The sequence below is a fragment of the Terrapene carolina genome, unplaced genomic scaffold, assembly GCF_002925995.2.
Source record: "Terrapene carolina triunguis isolate 2854851 unplaced genomic scaffold, T_m_triunguis-2.0 Scaffold33715, whole genome shotgun sequence".
NCBI lineage: Eukaryota > Metazoa > Chordata > Testudines > Emydidae > Terrapene > Terrapene triunguis.
The window spans coordinates 5,970,752-5,986,404 of NW_020698066.1; the positions used below are offsets into that span (position 1 = coordinate 5,970,752).

Here is a 15,653-nt window from a genome sequence, read left to right on the forward strand (position 1 = left end):
AACGCGGTCCTCGGGAGCCAAAAATCCCTTCCGCGTTATAGGTGAAGCCCTGTTATATCGGGGTAGCGGCGGCAGGGCTCCAGCAGTGATTTAAAGAGCCCGGGGCTCCGGCCGCGGGGAGCTCGGGTCCTTTAAATCGCCACCCGAGCCCCGCTGCCGGAGCCCCGGGGTTACCATGCTATATGCGAACCAGTGTTATATTGGGTCGCATTATATCGGGATAGAGGTGTAGATGATTCATCTGTGACTCACCAGAGGAGGCTTCATTCTGACTCCTCTCCATAACCTCCCAGTGTCCTGCTAATTCTGGCTGTCCTCTGTTCTAGCGCTGCTGTGCCTTAGTTGGTGCCTAGCTGATTTCCTGGTTGAGTCTCTTGTTTTGACAAACGACAGCTGGTTTATCAGTATTGGTGAGCAATACCCATGGATGATTGCTGTCTGGCATTGTAGCAAGAGGAGCAGCATGAGTCGCTATGCTCCTCACAGCTTCTTGGCTTCCAGCTCTTCTTCCAAATCTAACTGGGCATAGATGACACTTGAGTTGAGAGTGCATCAGATGTGCCAGTTTGAGACTCAGTCAGCTGGACTCGGCATACCGTAGATATTTCAGTAGAAAGCTGCAGTTATTGTTATCTTGTGAGGTGCTTTTCAGTCAGTTCAGGTGGAAAAGTTAGCTTAATTTTCTTGCGTGGGCAGAGCCTTACATTTTCCTTCAAGGCCAAATAATCCTACTTTCTTAAAAGCCTTATAATTTCTGCTGACTGCAGCTGACTCGCACTGGTGAGAGTAGCTCTACTGGTTTCCTTTCTGTCAGTGCTAAACCTTTGGTACCCTGTTCATAACAGTTATTCATTATTGACTTAGCAGATGTTTCTACATTCAACTGAATACTGGAAGAAAAAATTCTTCCCGTTTGCAGAAGTTTTGGGATAAGACAGAATAAATTGTTTTCCCTTTTATGCCATTTCTACTATGCACTTGTTCAGGGTGAGTTATGTGAATTTGGCCAGTTTTTGTAGTGCTCATAAAAACAGGATTGATAGTGCTGCCTAAAAGCAGATGCTAGGGCCTTGCACAGTCCTGTTATACACCGTGGTATTAAATGACCCCGCTCTAGTACTCCATCCCTAGTATCACTGTAACAGAAATTGCCAGTTGCAGAGTATGTGTGCAGGTAATTACCTGGTCATTTGCTTCTGGGATGTCTCAGGAGTGTAGGATGATAGTGAGAGGAAGAAACAGTGTTATACACCCTATTAACAGGAGTATACTTTCCTAGTTTTTAATATTTAGGTAAATTATGACAAGTTTTAGAGTAAAACCTCTTTATCAGTAGTCTTCAATGGTGTTTTGACATATGTCAAAAACTTAATCCGCAGTGAAGCCTTAAGATTCCAGCAAGTGTGGGAGACTTCAAGGGTCCATCAAAATCTTTTAACACTGTAAAAATTGTAACTCTTTAAATATACCATAGGTTAACAAACTACTTGTTTCAATTGTGGTTTATTGATTTAACCTAACATAGCATGGCGGCAGAAGTCTAGTACTGACATGGCCTAAGACACTTTTAACCTAAAACTAGAAATTCTACTAATTGACTCTATTCACAGCATCTTGGGCCTGTAGCCAGCTGAGTAAAAAGATAGAGGCAAATAAACTGAATGTGGGGTAGGGTTCTGAGGGGGAGCTGTTTAAACATCTTTACTGGGGAAAAAAATAGATACAGCAAGTGCAGTTTCTTAAGGTGCCAAACTACAAGTTTTTTTTTCCGAAACAACTTTTGTACAAAGAAAAGCCTGCATTCCATTTATCTGGATTTCTTACAAGAGTAAGTTACCAATGTGGCACATTACATTCTATAAAATGTTCCCAAATGTGCATAAGGTTGCCTAATGCTTTCTATTTTCAAATCCTGCTTTCAGCTGCTTGTAACTATGCCAAAAGTCAACTGTTTGGGCTGAATTTTCCATGATAGGTGTCTAACTCAGGCTGAACTTTTTGGGAAAGTTTCAGTTAAAATGGTACAGTACAAGCCAGTTCTTAGACTAAAGCCAAGGAAAATTTTTTTTTGCCCACGTTAGTGACAGAATAAGACCTTTTTAAAAAAAGTTCTACCACATTTTGGCAAGGACATTGGAGGTCACCCAGGTGCTAGGGATGTTCCTTTTGCTAATCCCATGAAGGCCTATTCGCCAAGTTGCAAGCCTCTGAGAATCTGAAGTTCACTATGCTCGCTGGAGGTGTGTTAGAGACTGGAAGCTAAATTCCCAAAAGATTCTCAGCACTGAGCATGCTACCTCTCCAAACAGCTGCTGTGTGTCAGTCAGACTGTGCATTTACTAATACCCACAGAGCGACTGAGTATGCTTTGTCTTGGGCTGCAGGTGCTGAGCAGGACTTTATCTGCAATTGCTCCTTCTAGCAGCTTGGAGGTATGGGGACCATTGTGATCCTATTGGGATCCAGGAAGTGGGTGGGCAGAAGCACGCCCACTGCTAAAGGACCTCCCCCCAGCCTAAGGGGAGGATCCACAGGACCTGGAAACCAAGTGATTCTGGGGGACAACTAATGAGATAACAGGGACAGGAGTGAGGTCAAAGGGTCAAATGAAGGGAACCTGACGGGACACCGAGCAGAGAACCCTGGACAGCGCCCACTGCTCCTCGAAGACGTCAAGGGAGCCAGTGGATGCCGCCCAGAGGAACTCTGCCTGGATGCGTGAATGGACGGAGGATCGGAAATAGGCCCCACAGTCACCAGGCAGCAGAACTGAGAGCAGGGAGACTTTCTCCTTTGCTCCTGCTGCTGGTGCCCAGGCAATGTGGAAGAGGAAGCAGCTGACCATGAATGAATTGGGGGGTGAGGTGGCTGAGACACAACTGGCAGTGGGTGGATAGGAGCAGAGAGGTACAGACAGGCTTGAGGGATGGTACAAAAGAGTTTATGGCCAGTAAAGAACACTCCCCTCCAGAAAGTGCAGTTGAATCCAGGTTCATCATGTCAGCAGGTGTCTGGGAAAGCCACTAGCAAAGTGTGTCTCATCCCCCTCTAGTCACTGGCTCACTTGGAGGGTGCTACCAGTTACTCATTTAGTTCAAATAGTTCCAAACCTGCTGCTTAATTCATGTGGGCGTCTGTATGGTTCTGCATGATAGGTATTTTTTCCCTACTTATTTTTTAAAAAATGAAGAAATATAAAAACTATATTAAAAAAAAAATTACAGTTGCCAAGCCAAGTCCTCAAAGGTGAGGAAATACCAGTATTGTGGCTGCTCATGCAGCTTCAGTTTGGCCCCCATGTGAATGTGTATTATGATAGTCTTTAATTATATGATTAAATACTGTTTTTTCCCTCATACAGTGCACGGCATGACTGGTGCACTGAGCATGGTTTAATTTAGACTTCTGTAGTGAATAAAGGTGTCTGTAGGACCCCTACCTCATTTGTTGCAGAGGTGTTCTGTGGACAGGGCAAGGAATGGCAGGAAGAGAAAGGATGCTTTTGTGGTCAAGGTACTTAAATGCCACCCTGGAGAAATGGATTCTATTTGTGCCTCTGCCACAGAGTTGCTATGTGATGCTAGTTAGGTCACTTGCCAGAATTTTCACTTGTGGCCACTAGTTGTGTTCTTCATTTTCTGGGCACCTAATTCAAGACACCTGGGGCCAGATTTACAGAAGTGCCGAGTGCTTAAACTGCAGGTGGCGTTAATTGGAGCTATTCATTGAACATAAGAAATAATAAAAATGCTAAATATTCTGAAAAATCAAGCCATAGGTATCTTAAATTGGGAACTCAAAAGTAATGGGCACTTTCGATGATTTTGGCCTTAGTTGGTATGCCTCTGTTCTCCCACTGTAAAATGCAGTGGTATCAGTTCATCTTTCAGGGATTTTGTGAAGATGATATTGTGTGTGTAGCACTTGAATACTAGTCAGAGTACCACAGAAAAGATCATGGGGAAATTCATAATTTTGTATTCAGTGTGAGGTTTGGATGGTGTCTGCTAAAAAGGCCTGGGTCGCACATTGAATGAGAAACAAATTTAAAGAGCCCATCTATCCTGTTCACAAAGAGGTGGTGGTCATGTTGGAAAAAAATTATGTGATCATGGACTAAGACTGCATTGTAATCATAGGCTCCAGGAAGCCAAATTATGGTTGTACGGATTTAGTGTAGTCTGTACTATGAAGGAATAAACATTTGGTTTTTTTAAATCAAATTATAAGCAATTCTGTAGACTATTAAAATGATTGTTGATCAAATGTAAGTAACATTACATTTTTCCTCCCCTTGCTTTGTGTTCTGCTGCGTGCTGCTGGACCTGACATTGCAATGCTTGGAATTCATCACTTTTTACTGTTACCCTTGGATCTACTCTCTCAATATCTGGAACACTGGAATGATGGAAATATGTTGTTTACAAAGTAGCTGTGAGTATCATTACTTTTACAATTACACTTGGACTAAAAAAAGTGTTGGTTTGTTTAGAGTAACTGTTGAACTAAAACTTTACAGAATACAGTTGGATGAAAATCAAGCTAAGGATAAAAACATTAAGCTACTGTAGGTATTTAAAACTTGATGTTCTGACCTGCTATAATGATTCACAGTGTGGAAGTCAATCAATGAAATAGTAGCAAAAACAGCTTTAAAAAACCATTTGAGGAATTTAAAAGCTAAGAATTTAGTAAATTGCTGGAAAATAAAAAGCGGAATGGGATTAATCATGATTTAAATCAGCAAGCAGGAAACTGTGATTTAAACTTGATTTTTATCATTTTACATTTGGTTATTTTCCTGAAGAGAAGTTCGTTCTCATTAATGTGTGTAACCATATTATGTTGATTTATAATGAACATTGTACTAAATTTGGTACTACTTTTTGCTAACCAAGAGTATATGCTGCATCTGTACACTTACTTAAGCAATTATATAGTGAAGTAAAAGTTTCTCCAAAGCAATGGCTCATCAGGCTGATGCAGTTTAAGGCATGTCAGTTTCATAGCCAGTGGTACACAAGATAGTGATGTGGCCAGCATTATGCCTCACTGTCTTTGACTGCCCTAACCTGACGGGTCAGGTACCCGTTTTACAACTGTGTGAACTGGAGGTTACCTTCTATTGTGAGAACGAGCAAGATGCGAACCCATGAAGTTGAGGATTGTAGTTAAGCACCTTAACCACTCAGTCATTGCAGCTCAATCAGTTATATAGTTTAACATACGTTTATTCAGATATTTATTTTTGTTTTATTATGCTCGAAAATGGTGAATGAAGTATTTCTTTAGTAATTTTTTCTCAGCATTTGTCAAGCTGCATTTGGATTGAAATTGAAATTCAATAAAAATGCACAAAACCAGCATTTTAAAGTTTTTGTTAAATGAAACTACCTTAATGTACTGGATACATAAGAAATTTAGGAAAAAACTACCAAGACATGTTTTGCATTTAAAACTCACTAAATTTACAGGTATTTCTGGTCACTATGTGACCAGACTTTTCAAAGGTGTTTAGGTGCCCTATTTAGGTGCCTAATCTGCTTGGGCACTTTTGGAAATCCCATTAGATATCTATATATCCTTTGCAAATCTGGTCCTGTGTCACTTAGGTTTTTAGAACTGGTAGATCTCATCCTCTCACCTAGTTTTTAATTCATAGTTGCAAGAGGAAAACTTCTCAACTTTGAACTAGTTGAGGTGAAGGAAATATTCTTTGCATCTCCAACTAAATTGAAACAAAAAATAATGAATGCAAAAGCTTTCACAACTAACTGAAAGTATTTACATTTGGAAAAATATAAATACCAAAATTCACTCCATTTTAAAGGCTGAAAATAATATTTAATACAGCCAGTCATGGTGTGCTATACCTAGAAAGCTTGAGATAACCTCAAAAGTTAGATATTCCCTTCCCTCCATTCTTTGTGTAATGAAAAAAGCAGCACTGTTTAATTCATTAAAAAGAGGTCTCATTGATGCAGCATATCTTTAAATGATTGTAATAGATTATGGATAGGTTTATTTTTAAAAAGAAATGTATATAGTTTAAATAACTCTTTAACCACACTGATTAAAAAGAGAACACTGCATCTAATCAAAGCAAAACTTGTAGAGTAACTGGCTTTTTAAAGTAATTTATTCCTCCTGAGGTTCAGGATGTGTATGAGGAAAGGTTTTTTTTTTTTTTCTTGTTACAGTAATGATATCACAGCAACACTTTTTTACTGAGTACAGACAGTACTAATGAAGACACAAGTGTGAAATGTACTATAGAAAAGCTTTTAACTTATGTTCTCTTTAAAATATATATATGAAAAAGCATTTTCCTAAAATGAAAACTGATGGGTCATAGTACATAGTAATGGCTACTGACTTTAACCACTTCAGTTTAAAAAAACCAAACCACATGCATATTATTATTTTACAAAATGTCTGCTGCACATGCACTGAGGCGAAAGATTTTTAGCCTAGGGTCTTAGTGCAAAAGCATGGCAAGGCTAACAACATAGAACTGCTCTGAACTACATTAATTTGCAACTGTTGGTAAAAATATTGTGCACAATGTACTTGCAAGATAATGTAGATTAGGGGCTCAATCCTGTTCTTTCACGCAATTTAATTGTGGATTTATAGCTCAAAAGGGGAAAGGGAAACTGAAAAAATAACCCTTGCAGCATGACCTGAAATCAACAGATCTGGGCTCTGTTGGAGCAAATGAGGAAGTGGGTTCTAGTATTGAGGACCTGTCACTGAAAAATCCATCATGAGCTTCTTCCCATTTAAATCGGGAAGCTCTATGCTGCGCATATTCACTTTTCTAGTTGTTTTTGTTCTCAAGTATTGAAGACAATATTACTCTCTAATCCACTGGTGATTCAGAAAAGTGGTAGTCCGTAATAGACCAATATAGGTTGTTTTTAATTTTTGTGGGAACACAAGATTCCTCCACTCTCTATGGGAAATTACTGTTCCACCTAGGGTTTCTTCATAGCAGCAGGGCTGTCAAAGACTTTTTCACTGTGTGGTATGTAGAAGCTTTATTTGTCCTGGTCCTAGTGGGAGTGGGGTTGGGATCAAGCAACTTCTCCTCTACAGTATAGCATAGGGGTGAACACAGCAGCTTACCATCAAAGTGTAACACCCCCACCCCCAGCACAGTGTGATGGAACAGGCCCCCCGGCTCTCCCCCCCCCCCCCCCCCCCGTGAGAGAAACAGTTTAAAACTTGACATAAAGGATGAAACTAAACTTTCTGTTCCTTAAAAACAAGCCCCACCCCTCACACATCTGAAATGAACAGTCCTAAGGTTCCCTTAAAGCAACAGCAGGAGATACCAGCCATGTGGGTATTACTGGTTCTCAATCAGTGGTTCTCAACCTATTTACCATTGTGGGCCTCATATGCAGCTCTCTGTGTTACATGGACTGCACCCACTCAATATATATATATATATACTACCTGTATGGCCCTTAGGATGTCACATAGGTCACAGCTGTGTGCCGATTGGGCTGCAAGTGGCCAGTGGGTTGAAAACCACTGATCTAGTTTGAAGAAGGGGTAGGATTAAGCACCTGCAAAAGCCTTTATTAATAGGTGGCAAAATAGGCACTGACAACACCCACATCCTTCCCAACTCTCCCTACAAAAGGCATCCTTCTGAACTACTGGTGAGGAAATGGAGATTTATGTCACATCTACAGTAGGTTTTTTTTGTACCAGTACAATCACACTGAACTAGCTGCACTAGTGATGATCCCATGTAGAAGTGGTGCACTGGTGTGACTTGCCTCAGTTTCAGATTGGGCTAAATTGCACCAATGCAAAGGCATATCTATACTAGGAGTGCTTTGCTGATCTACTTTACCTGTATTCCTATATCAGTAAAGTGCTGGTAGTGTGGATGCAGATATACTGATACAAAGTGCAGTTTTGCCAGTCTCATACCACCCCCCACAAGCAAAATATTTTGTACCATTAAAAGTGCATCTTTTCTGGTATAACTGCATCCACAGTAGGGACATCTGTTAACAGTTATTTCAGTCAGGGATCACACCTCTTCACACTCGATCAACATAACATGACGGCAGAAGTCTATAGTGCTGACATGGCCTAAGTCACTTTTTATATTGTTGCAGTGCCATGTATACTGGGAGTTTGCACCAGTACCACCACAATGGTATAGCTATAATTATGCAAAATACCATTGTAGACAATGGCTGGCTATCCCCCACTCCAGTCTTCTGCCTGGTGCTGCAGTTTACTAAATTGTCTACAATTTAATGAATAAACATCTTGATTTAAATCAGGATTGGCATAACAGTTTTACAGATGTTAAAAGCTAATGAAGATTAGTCTGAAGTGTATTAAAAAATTACAAGCATTTCTTTTGACTATTTAAATGTCTTTGTTTTTGTATTAGCAACAGAAGAACCTTGAAGGATATGTGGGGTTTGCAAATCTCCCAAATCAAGTTTACAGAAAGTCTGTGAAGAGAGGGTTTGAATTCACGCTCATGGTAGTAGGTGAGTTGTTTTCTTTATGCATCTAATTGGTGATTCACCTTCCCCAAAAGAATTTGGAGTAACTGAAGTTTCAGCTATTCATGTGTTTACCTCATTTGTGAAAGCTAATTAGAATGTATATTATACTTACCATTTTTGTTTTTTAAAATGTTAAATTCTAAAGTGTTTTTTAAGGGCATACCGTACAGTTGAACATTCATTTTTTTTTGTCTTCTGTTACATAGGCAGATGAATAGGGATAGAAAATGGGGAAGATAAAGAGCCTTCAGCAGAGAGGGGGTGTTGTGCTAGCCTATGCAGAAACATTAATGTAGATCTACTGAAAAGTGTCTGCAAACATGATGTAGTGGAAGTCATTGAGGTCTAGAGCTCAGCATCATGTGTGTTCAGTCTAAAAGTAAAAATGTTTTTTAGTTGTCAATGGAACAGTTTCAGCTGGGGATCTGAAAGTCTAGCTGGATTCCTTCCTTCTTGCACATCCAGTAATCAGGACCCTGTGTATCCTGTGTTTGTGGCACCAAAATTTTGCTACAGAATCCAAGCCTTCATGTAAAGAAACATTTATAGTTTGCATGATGGCAAACAAAAACAAATACTGTCTAAGCTGATAGTGTTTTTTCCAGTGACTTCAGAGATCTTGAAACAACCACAGATACGTGTGGCTAATCCTGCTCATTACAGTGGGATGGTAAAATTAACAGTTGGTCTTCGGCATACGAGTTAACTTTGTTGGTCACTTTAGATGGATGTTTCTGCTAATGAGTTTATCCCATAATGCTAAATTACCATCCATGCTGTTTGGGTGTCAAACTTTCATTTTCCCCCTGACTACATGTATGATGTAGCTGTGTGATCAAAGTTGAAATATCTGCAGTACCTTGGAAACTAAATATGAGGCTAGTGTAAAGCTGGGGTTTTTTTTTAAAGATCAAAAAAAAAAAAATAAAACGGAGTGCTGTACTGATTCTATTTTAATGTTTATATAAAAATCCCAGTTTGTGAATTTAAATGACGCTGCCTCACAACAGGTAGTTTGCTACAGAAACCATTGACCATGCCCCACTGCTTTGTTAATTTGATGAAAGATAGTGTTACTTTTCTGCTGTTTAGATTTGAACCAAATTGCTGTCTTAACTGTTGGATGTGTAACCGAGTTAACAGGGCAGGTACATTTAAAAAAAAAAAAAAAAGTATGCTTGAGTGACAGGTAGCTGTTCAGTCCTGCCCTCGTTCCTTGAACGTGAAATCCTGAAGTGGATCAAAAACTACTTAGCTTGTTTGGATTTTGCTCACGTTTTTGTAACTTTGTGATGAACAATGTAATGAGTACAAATTTTAAAATGGGCGCATCCTGTAATTGCCAACTGTCCTTGTTCATCAATACATCCATCTAACTTGTAGCTTGGTTAACCAATAAGTGTCTCAGTATTATGTAATCAATTGAACTGATAGCTTGTGTAATCACTGTGTCCCTATAAGAGAATGTGCACAAGTATAGTACCCATTGGTTGAGTTACAAATCTAGGTCAAATTGGATCTAACGCATTACAAATCACTGTTCAGGGAAATGAAGAATGTGAGTTGGAATAAAACAATTTGAGTTTGGGGCTTATTTAAAAGTTCCATTATAAACATGCATTCAGCTGCATAACTTGTCATGAAGCACAAAACCCCATTTGGTCTTAGCCCTCTACCAACCAAAAATTTATTCATTTTTCAACATGTAAAAGTTAGGAATCATGCTGTCCTTAAACAAGGATGAGTTCAGAAAATAATCACACTATACAGAGACTGTCTTCATAAGTTTGTAGTTGCTGAGAGGTGAAAATTGGCAAATTCATTTAATAAAATGGGATATGCTTACTCTATAGTCACTATTTTAAAACCATAACTTTTAAATCTCATGGAAAACAAATCTCTAAGAACCAGCAAGCTGTACTTTGTTAGTATCTATCTCTCTTCCTCATGACTTGAAATCTTCAGCATCTAAAGCAGTTTTCAGTGCAGATGCATTCAGAGGAGTGTTAAAAAAATATTGGTGGTTAGTTAGGAAACTTTAATCTAAAAATTAGATTTGCAATAGGAGGTTGACCTGAAAACTAAGAAGTGAAGCCTTGCAATTACTGACTTTGTTTTTAGTATCAAATCTTTGTACTTCCTAGTATGGATTCACATTCCATTCTGGCAAATGATCAGAACTTCCATTGGCAGGAAGTTAATACATTATTGTGCACAGACCATAAGTGCTCTCTGAAAATTTGAATGATTTCCTTGATGAGAGGTCATTAAAAAAAATTACCAGGTGTTTCATAGACTTAACTTAGTCTGAATGTCAGAAGTTGGTCTTTGATTGGATGAACATATTCCCTATAACACTAGGTCAGTATTTAATGTGGAATAGTACACAAACCCATATGGTACAGCTACAGCATATTTTTCACTTTATTTCCTGCCATGTTTGACTCACTGTAGTAGAAAACAATTAGAGCCTTTTAAAAGAGAGACTGCTGAAACAGAATGTTTTAATTTTTTTTTAACAATAGAATAGGAGGTTTTTAGACAAGTGGTAGTAGAAAGGTAAAGCTTAATTTTTTTTCAACAGTTCTAGTCACAGATAAAATTAGGAATACTTAACTACTTTAAGTGTTATTGTAACAATTGTGAAATGTATTAAGCCTTTTAAATAGAATATGAGGTGGAGAGGAATTCATTCTGAGATTTCCAAGCAATGCATTTGGAAAGCTTTTGATTTAAGAGAGAAATTCCCCTGGATCTTCCAAATATGAAGGATTCCAAGTATCTGTTTTAAACATAAAGATGATTATGAATCTATTGCAACATCTCATTTTGTTTTATAACTCAGCTATGACAGACTCCAATAATCTTGAAATATGGATTGTCACTTATTTTTGTACACTGTCTAGTACAGGGGAGCACTGACTTGATTTGAAGCATCTAGTCATTACCACAATGTAAATGATTAATAGTAAAGAAGAAACTCTATCAATGGAATATGTTGGACTAATATAAGATTCTGAAACTTGAGCAACTCACGTTACTAGCATATATTTAGATTTGTTTGTGGCCGAGTGTTAGCTGATACATTTGGAAAAGATAGTATATATGCTGCATAATGTTGTCTTATTGTTTAGAATGGCCCTTTGGAAGCTTAACTAAAATATTTCCTAATTTTTTCCTCCCTCATGGATGCATGCTGATTTGTTACCGTGGGGTTCCACATAAGTGCTGGCCTGCTGGCTATATTTTATTTATAGATGCTTCAAAGTCAGTGTATTATCCATTTGTTCTGGAGTGAAAAATGCAATGTGGAATTGCCAAACAGATACAGGGACATAAAGTAGGTCATGTTTGGGGCTTGCAAACCTTGAGTGTCTAATGACTATTTTCATATGTTCTATAGATTTGAAATCATAGATTGCAATTTCCTGTTAAAATTATTTTCCAATTGTTCAGATAGTCTGGAATGAATTGTTAATCTTATAAATCTGATCTCCTCACGAAGGTAGTTTAAAGCTAATCATTTTTCAATATTAACTACATTATTTTGAGGAAGAAGAGCAAATGTTTCAGGTGTTTGGTAGCTAGGTTAGTTTCTGATTGATTGTGTGGTAGAAAAGATCCACGGCTCAGTTTAACTGCATGTGATATGTCAAGTTGTCATACATCCAAAATGCAGGACATTTAAAAATAAACTAAATCACTATATACTAACGATCTTAAACTCCATTTGCCCAGCGTGGGTAGGAATCTTTTGCTAAGTGAGTGCTATCAACTTCTGCAGAATCTCACCTTTCATCTAAAATTTTGGCATGCTTACAGTTGTAAAGAAAACCTTCCAAATATGAACTGAGTATAAACTGTGAAGTGATGTCATCATAAACCTGCAAAGTTAGCTCTGTTGTCAGGATGATGGAGCTGTCACTCCTGTGTGGGAGCTCTTAATTGCTGGCTGCTGTTGGAATGGTTGTACACATGGGGCGTGCAGAGGCACTGAGTGTTAGGTTTAGGGTCCCCTGCTCTCTTGCATCTCCTAAAACGGGATGCCTGCGGGCTCCCCAGTTTTCCCATCAAAGGGGTCTGTAATCACTTATTTAAGGTGAGACAATCTACACTTAAGTGTTTTGGGAGAACTTTCAGCATTAATTTATTTGTGGGAGAGGTAGCATACATTGTTTGGGGGATGAGGGGAGGAAGAGTGCAGAAAAGTGGCCCACCACTGTTTGGTTTATTGGAGATAGTATTAATTTCTTGTGTGCATGTTGGTGGAAAAATTAATTGATATCAGTGCTTGCATCTCCAATTCAATGCCTGACCCTACAAAGAGTTTGGCCAGCAGGAGAGTGAGATCTTTAGGCCCAATCAGCAGGACATACTTGACTGGGTAGGTGTAAATTGGGAGGGACATGGCTTAAGACACTGGTGTATTTCAGCTAGGAGAGTGGGTTTAATTATTGGGCATCTTGGTTTTAAAACATTTTTAAATTCTGTAAGTGTGGAATCAATTTCTTTGAGGTTACAGAACATATTGCATTAAAATATGTAAATGTGCGGTAACTGAGAATAACTTCATCCCATAAATGGTAATTTTTACTATAAAGTGTATATATGATTAGAAAGTAGGGTCTGTGTAAGCTTTTCACATTCTACTATTTTAGTGACATTTTAAAATTAAATAGAATTATTTATATACTTACAAGAAGTCATTATTTTTTTAAATTGTATTTGGCCTCAGTTAACATTAATAGGTTGACAAGTTATTTGAAACTTACCTGTATTTTCCCAATAAGTACAATTGCATTGTTTCCTTTTAGAGTAGTTCTAAAAACATTTAATTATAAGCTACACCAAAGTAACCCAAATTGTTCTCCTTAATTGACCACTTGCGTTTGAAATTTGTTCTGAAATTAAAGCATCTGTGTGGAAAACTAGGGGAAAAAAATTGAGGTGATATCTATGCTATCCTATTCTAATCCTGCAAGGTTATGTAACTGAAATGGTGTTTCATTTCATTTCACTGTGGAACAACAAAAGTAATTAGACATCTCTTAGGCATAAGACATAAAGCATATTAAAAACAGAAATATAAACTCATAATCAAATTAATGTTCTGTGCTGGATGTCTTTGAAATTAAGTTTTATAAATACGGTTTCAGAAGGGTTACGTGTAAGGTCAGGAATAAAAGCATTCCACAAACTGAGGCACACAAGTGTAAAAATCTGAACAATATCCATTGTCTCTGCAGACCCCAGTCTTCAGAAGTCCCATATGTTTCAATAGTCCATAAGCTAAACCCTAAAATATAGTCCATTAGTATCATTAGGTGGGCAAAATCTCTTCCTGAGTTTTGGATAGCTCCGTGTCAATGGATGATAAGTTATGGTGGACCTTCCTGCAGAATAGATTAGTGGTAGAACTGAACCTATTTTTTTTGTTGGAAAAATTCCTTATATGCAAATTTTTGTTATATAATTTAAATGAAAGTTGACACACTTTGATTATATTTTATTTAGCACATTGTTCATTAATAAGCAAAAAAGAGTATTTTGGTATCATGTTAGACTTTAATTTCAAATCTAAATCTACAAAATATATAATTAAACCACTTCTGCCATCTAAATACCACATAATGTTTTTTTGAAGCTTTTTCAATGCTACTAATGTTGTATGTTCTGCCATAACATTGAGTGACATATCAAGCCTACAATAATATAAAATGGGTAACCTATTAACAATCCAGTGTTCCACATCTAACTGGAATGTCATCATCTGAACTGTCCTCCATACTAACTTTCACATCCTCCTCATTCGTGTTCTCATTTATTTGCAGCCTACATGCTGGAGAGCATTTGAGTCCATTTGCAAGGCACTAGAAAACAGGGAGTTTATATTCTGTATTACATTTACAAGCTATCAGCTGCAACACTACTTCAGAGGTGGGTGGGCCTTTCATCCATTCTGTTGTCAATTCACCCTCCTCCATGACCCAGCCATGCCATGTTTCAGGGCTGGGTATGACAGGATACTTCTCCAGGCTCCTACACCAGACAGCAGTCTGGTAATTGGCACACAAAACATGAAGTTAGTGGAAGTCTTTCCATGGAGGCAGCTAGCCAGATTCAGCATCTCCTTTCTTAGCATGGAACAGCTGGTATCTTAGCTCATTCCCCTCTGTGATATTTGACCAAGCTGCATACGTTCTATAGGTGAATTTTTGAAGAAGAGAGAGATCTGCAGACAAGACCCAGTGTTGCCCTAGCTCTGCCAGTGCTCTCTGAAAGAGTCTCTTCTCTGGTGATCAGCTTTAGTCCAATCACCTCCTGACATTCTGCAAAATGTGCTAACAGAATCACATCCAGTGAATGCATGCATTCCTAACATGGATGTTCAGACATTCTAGTGTGCCAAGGTTGCTTGCTTCTATATACTTCATGCACTTTTTTTGATACCACATCTTATGTAGATTTTGCTGATCTCCCTGAAGAGACGAAGAGTAAGAATTACCACATCAGTGTCCACAGATACAATAACTCATTCATGGTTCTTTGATGCATGCTTTGCATGTAACATAATCAGAGTGTCTGTCTCTTCTTGTGAAGACTATAAGTTCAGAAAGTTTGATGCCCCTTCTCTGGTTAAACTTGTTACAATCTTTCTGGCATGTCACACTGTTTTCTCACCTAGTTTCTCCAGGAAATGGGGCTTTTTCAATTCATCACGTAAGAACTTGATGAGAACAGTTTTGCTGGTATAACATCCAAGAACGCTGTTTCTCCATTGTTGGATCTTGTAACTAGATATAATGTTGTTCAGTAGTCCTCCAGGGCCAGACCTTCTGTTTTCCCTCCCTGAATTTTTAATGGAGATATTATTTTACACTTCAAAGATCATATCTATGCTGTTGTTGTCAGTTCCAGTCTTCAAGACTGACAGACATGCTCTGACAGATCACTATATGTTTTGTTCTCAACATTTACTTTCTGTACAATAGCCATTCCATTTATGATGCAGGCAGAATGACTAGGTATTGTCAGCTGTTGTTACTTTTTTTTTTTTCCCCCCTCTTCTCTCAAGATTCCTTGCCAGGACTGCTTTGTCTTCCTCATAGT

General features: G+C 38.3%; 1 protein-coding gene across 3 annotated transcripts in view; it reads left to right on the forward strand.

Annotated features, from left to right (window-relative positions):
* Nucleotides 1-15,653, forward strand: part of LOC112117185 (septin-7) — a 140,037-nt gene that overhangs the window by 20,245 nt on the left and 104,139 nt on the right. For 2 of the 3 annotated variants that reach the window (XM_026663456.2, XM_026663454.2), the window contains exons 2-3: nucleotides 4,430-4,434; nucleotides 8,423-8,525. In XM_026663456.2, coding sequence (XP_026519241.1) covers nucleotides 4,430-4,434; nucleotides 8,423-8,525 — 108 coding nt within the window. The remainder of the gene's footprint in view (nucleotides 1-4,429; nucleotides 4,435-8,422; nucleotides 8,526-15,653) is intronic. The other variant, XM_026663455.2, reaches the window with a different exon arrangement.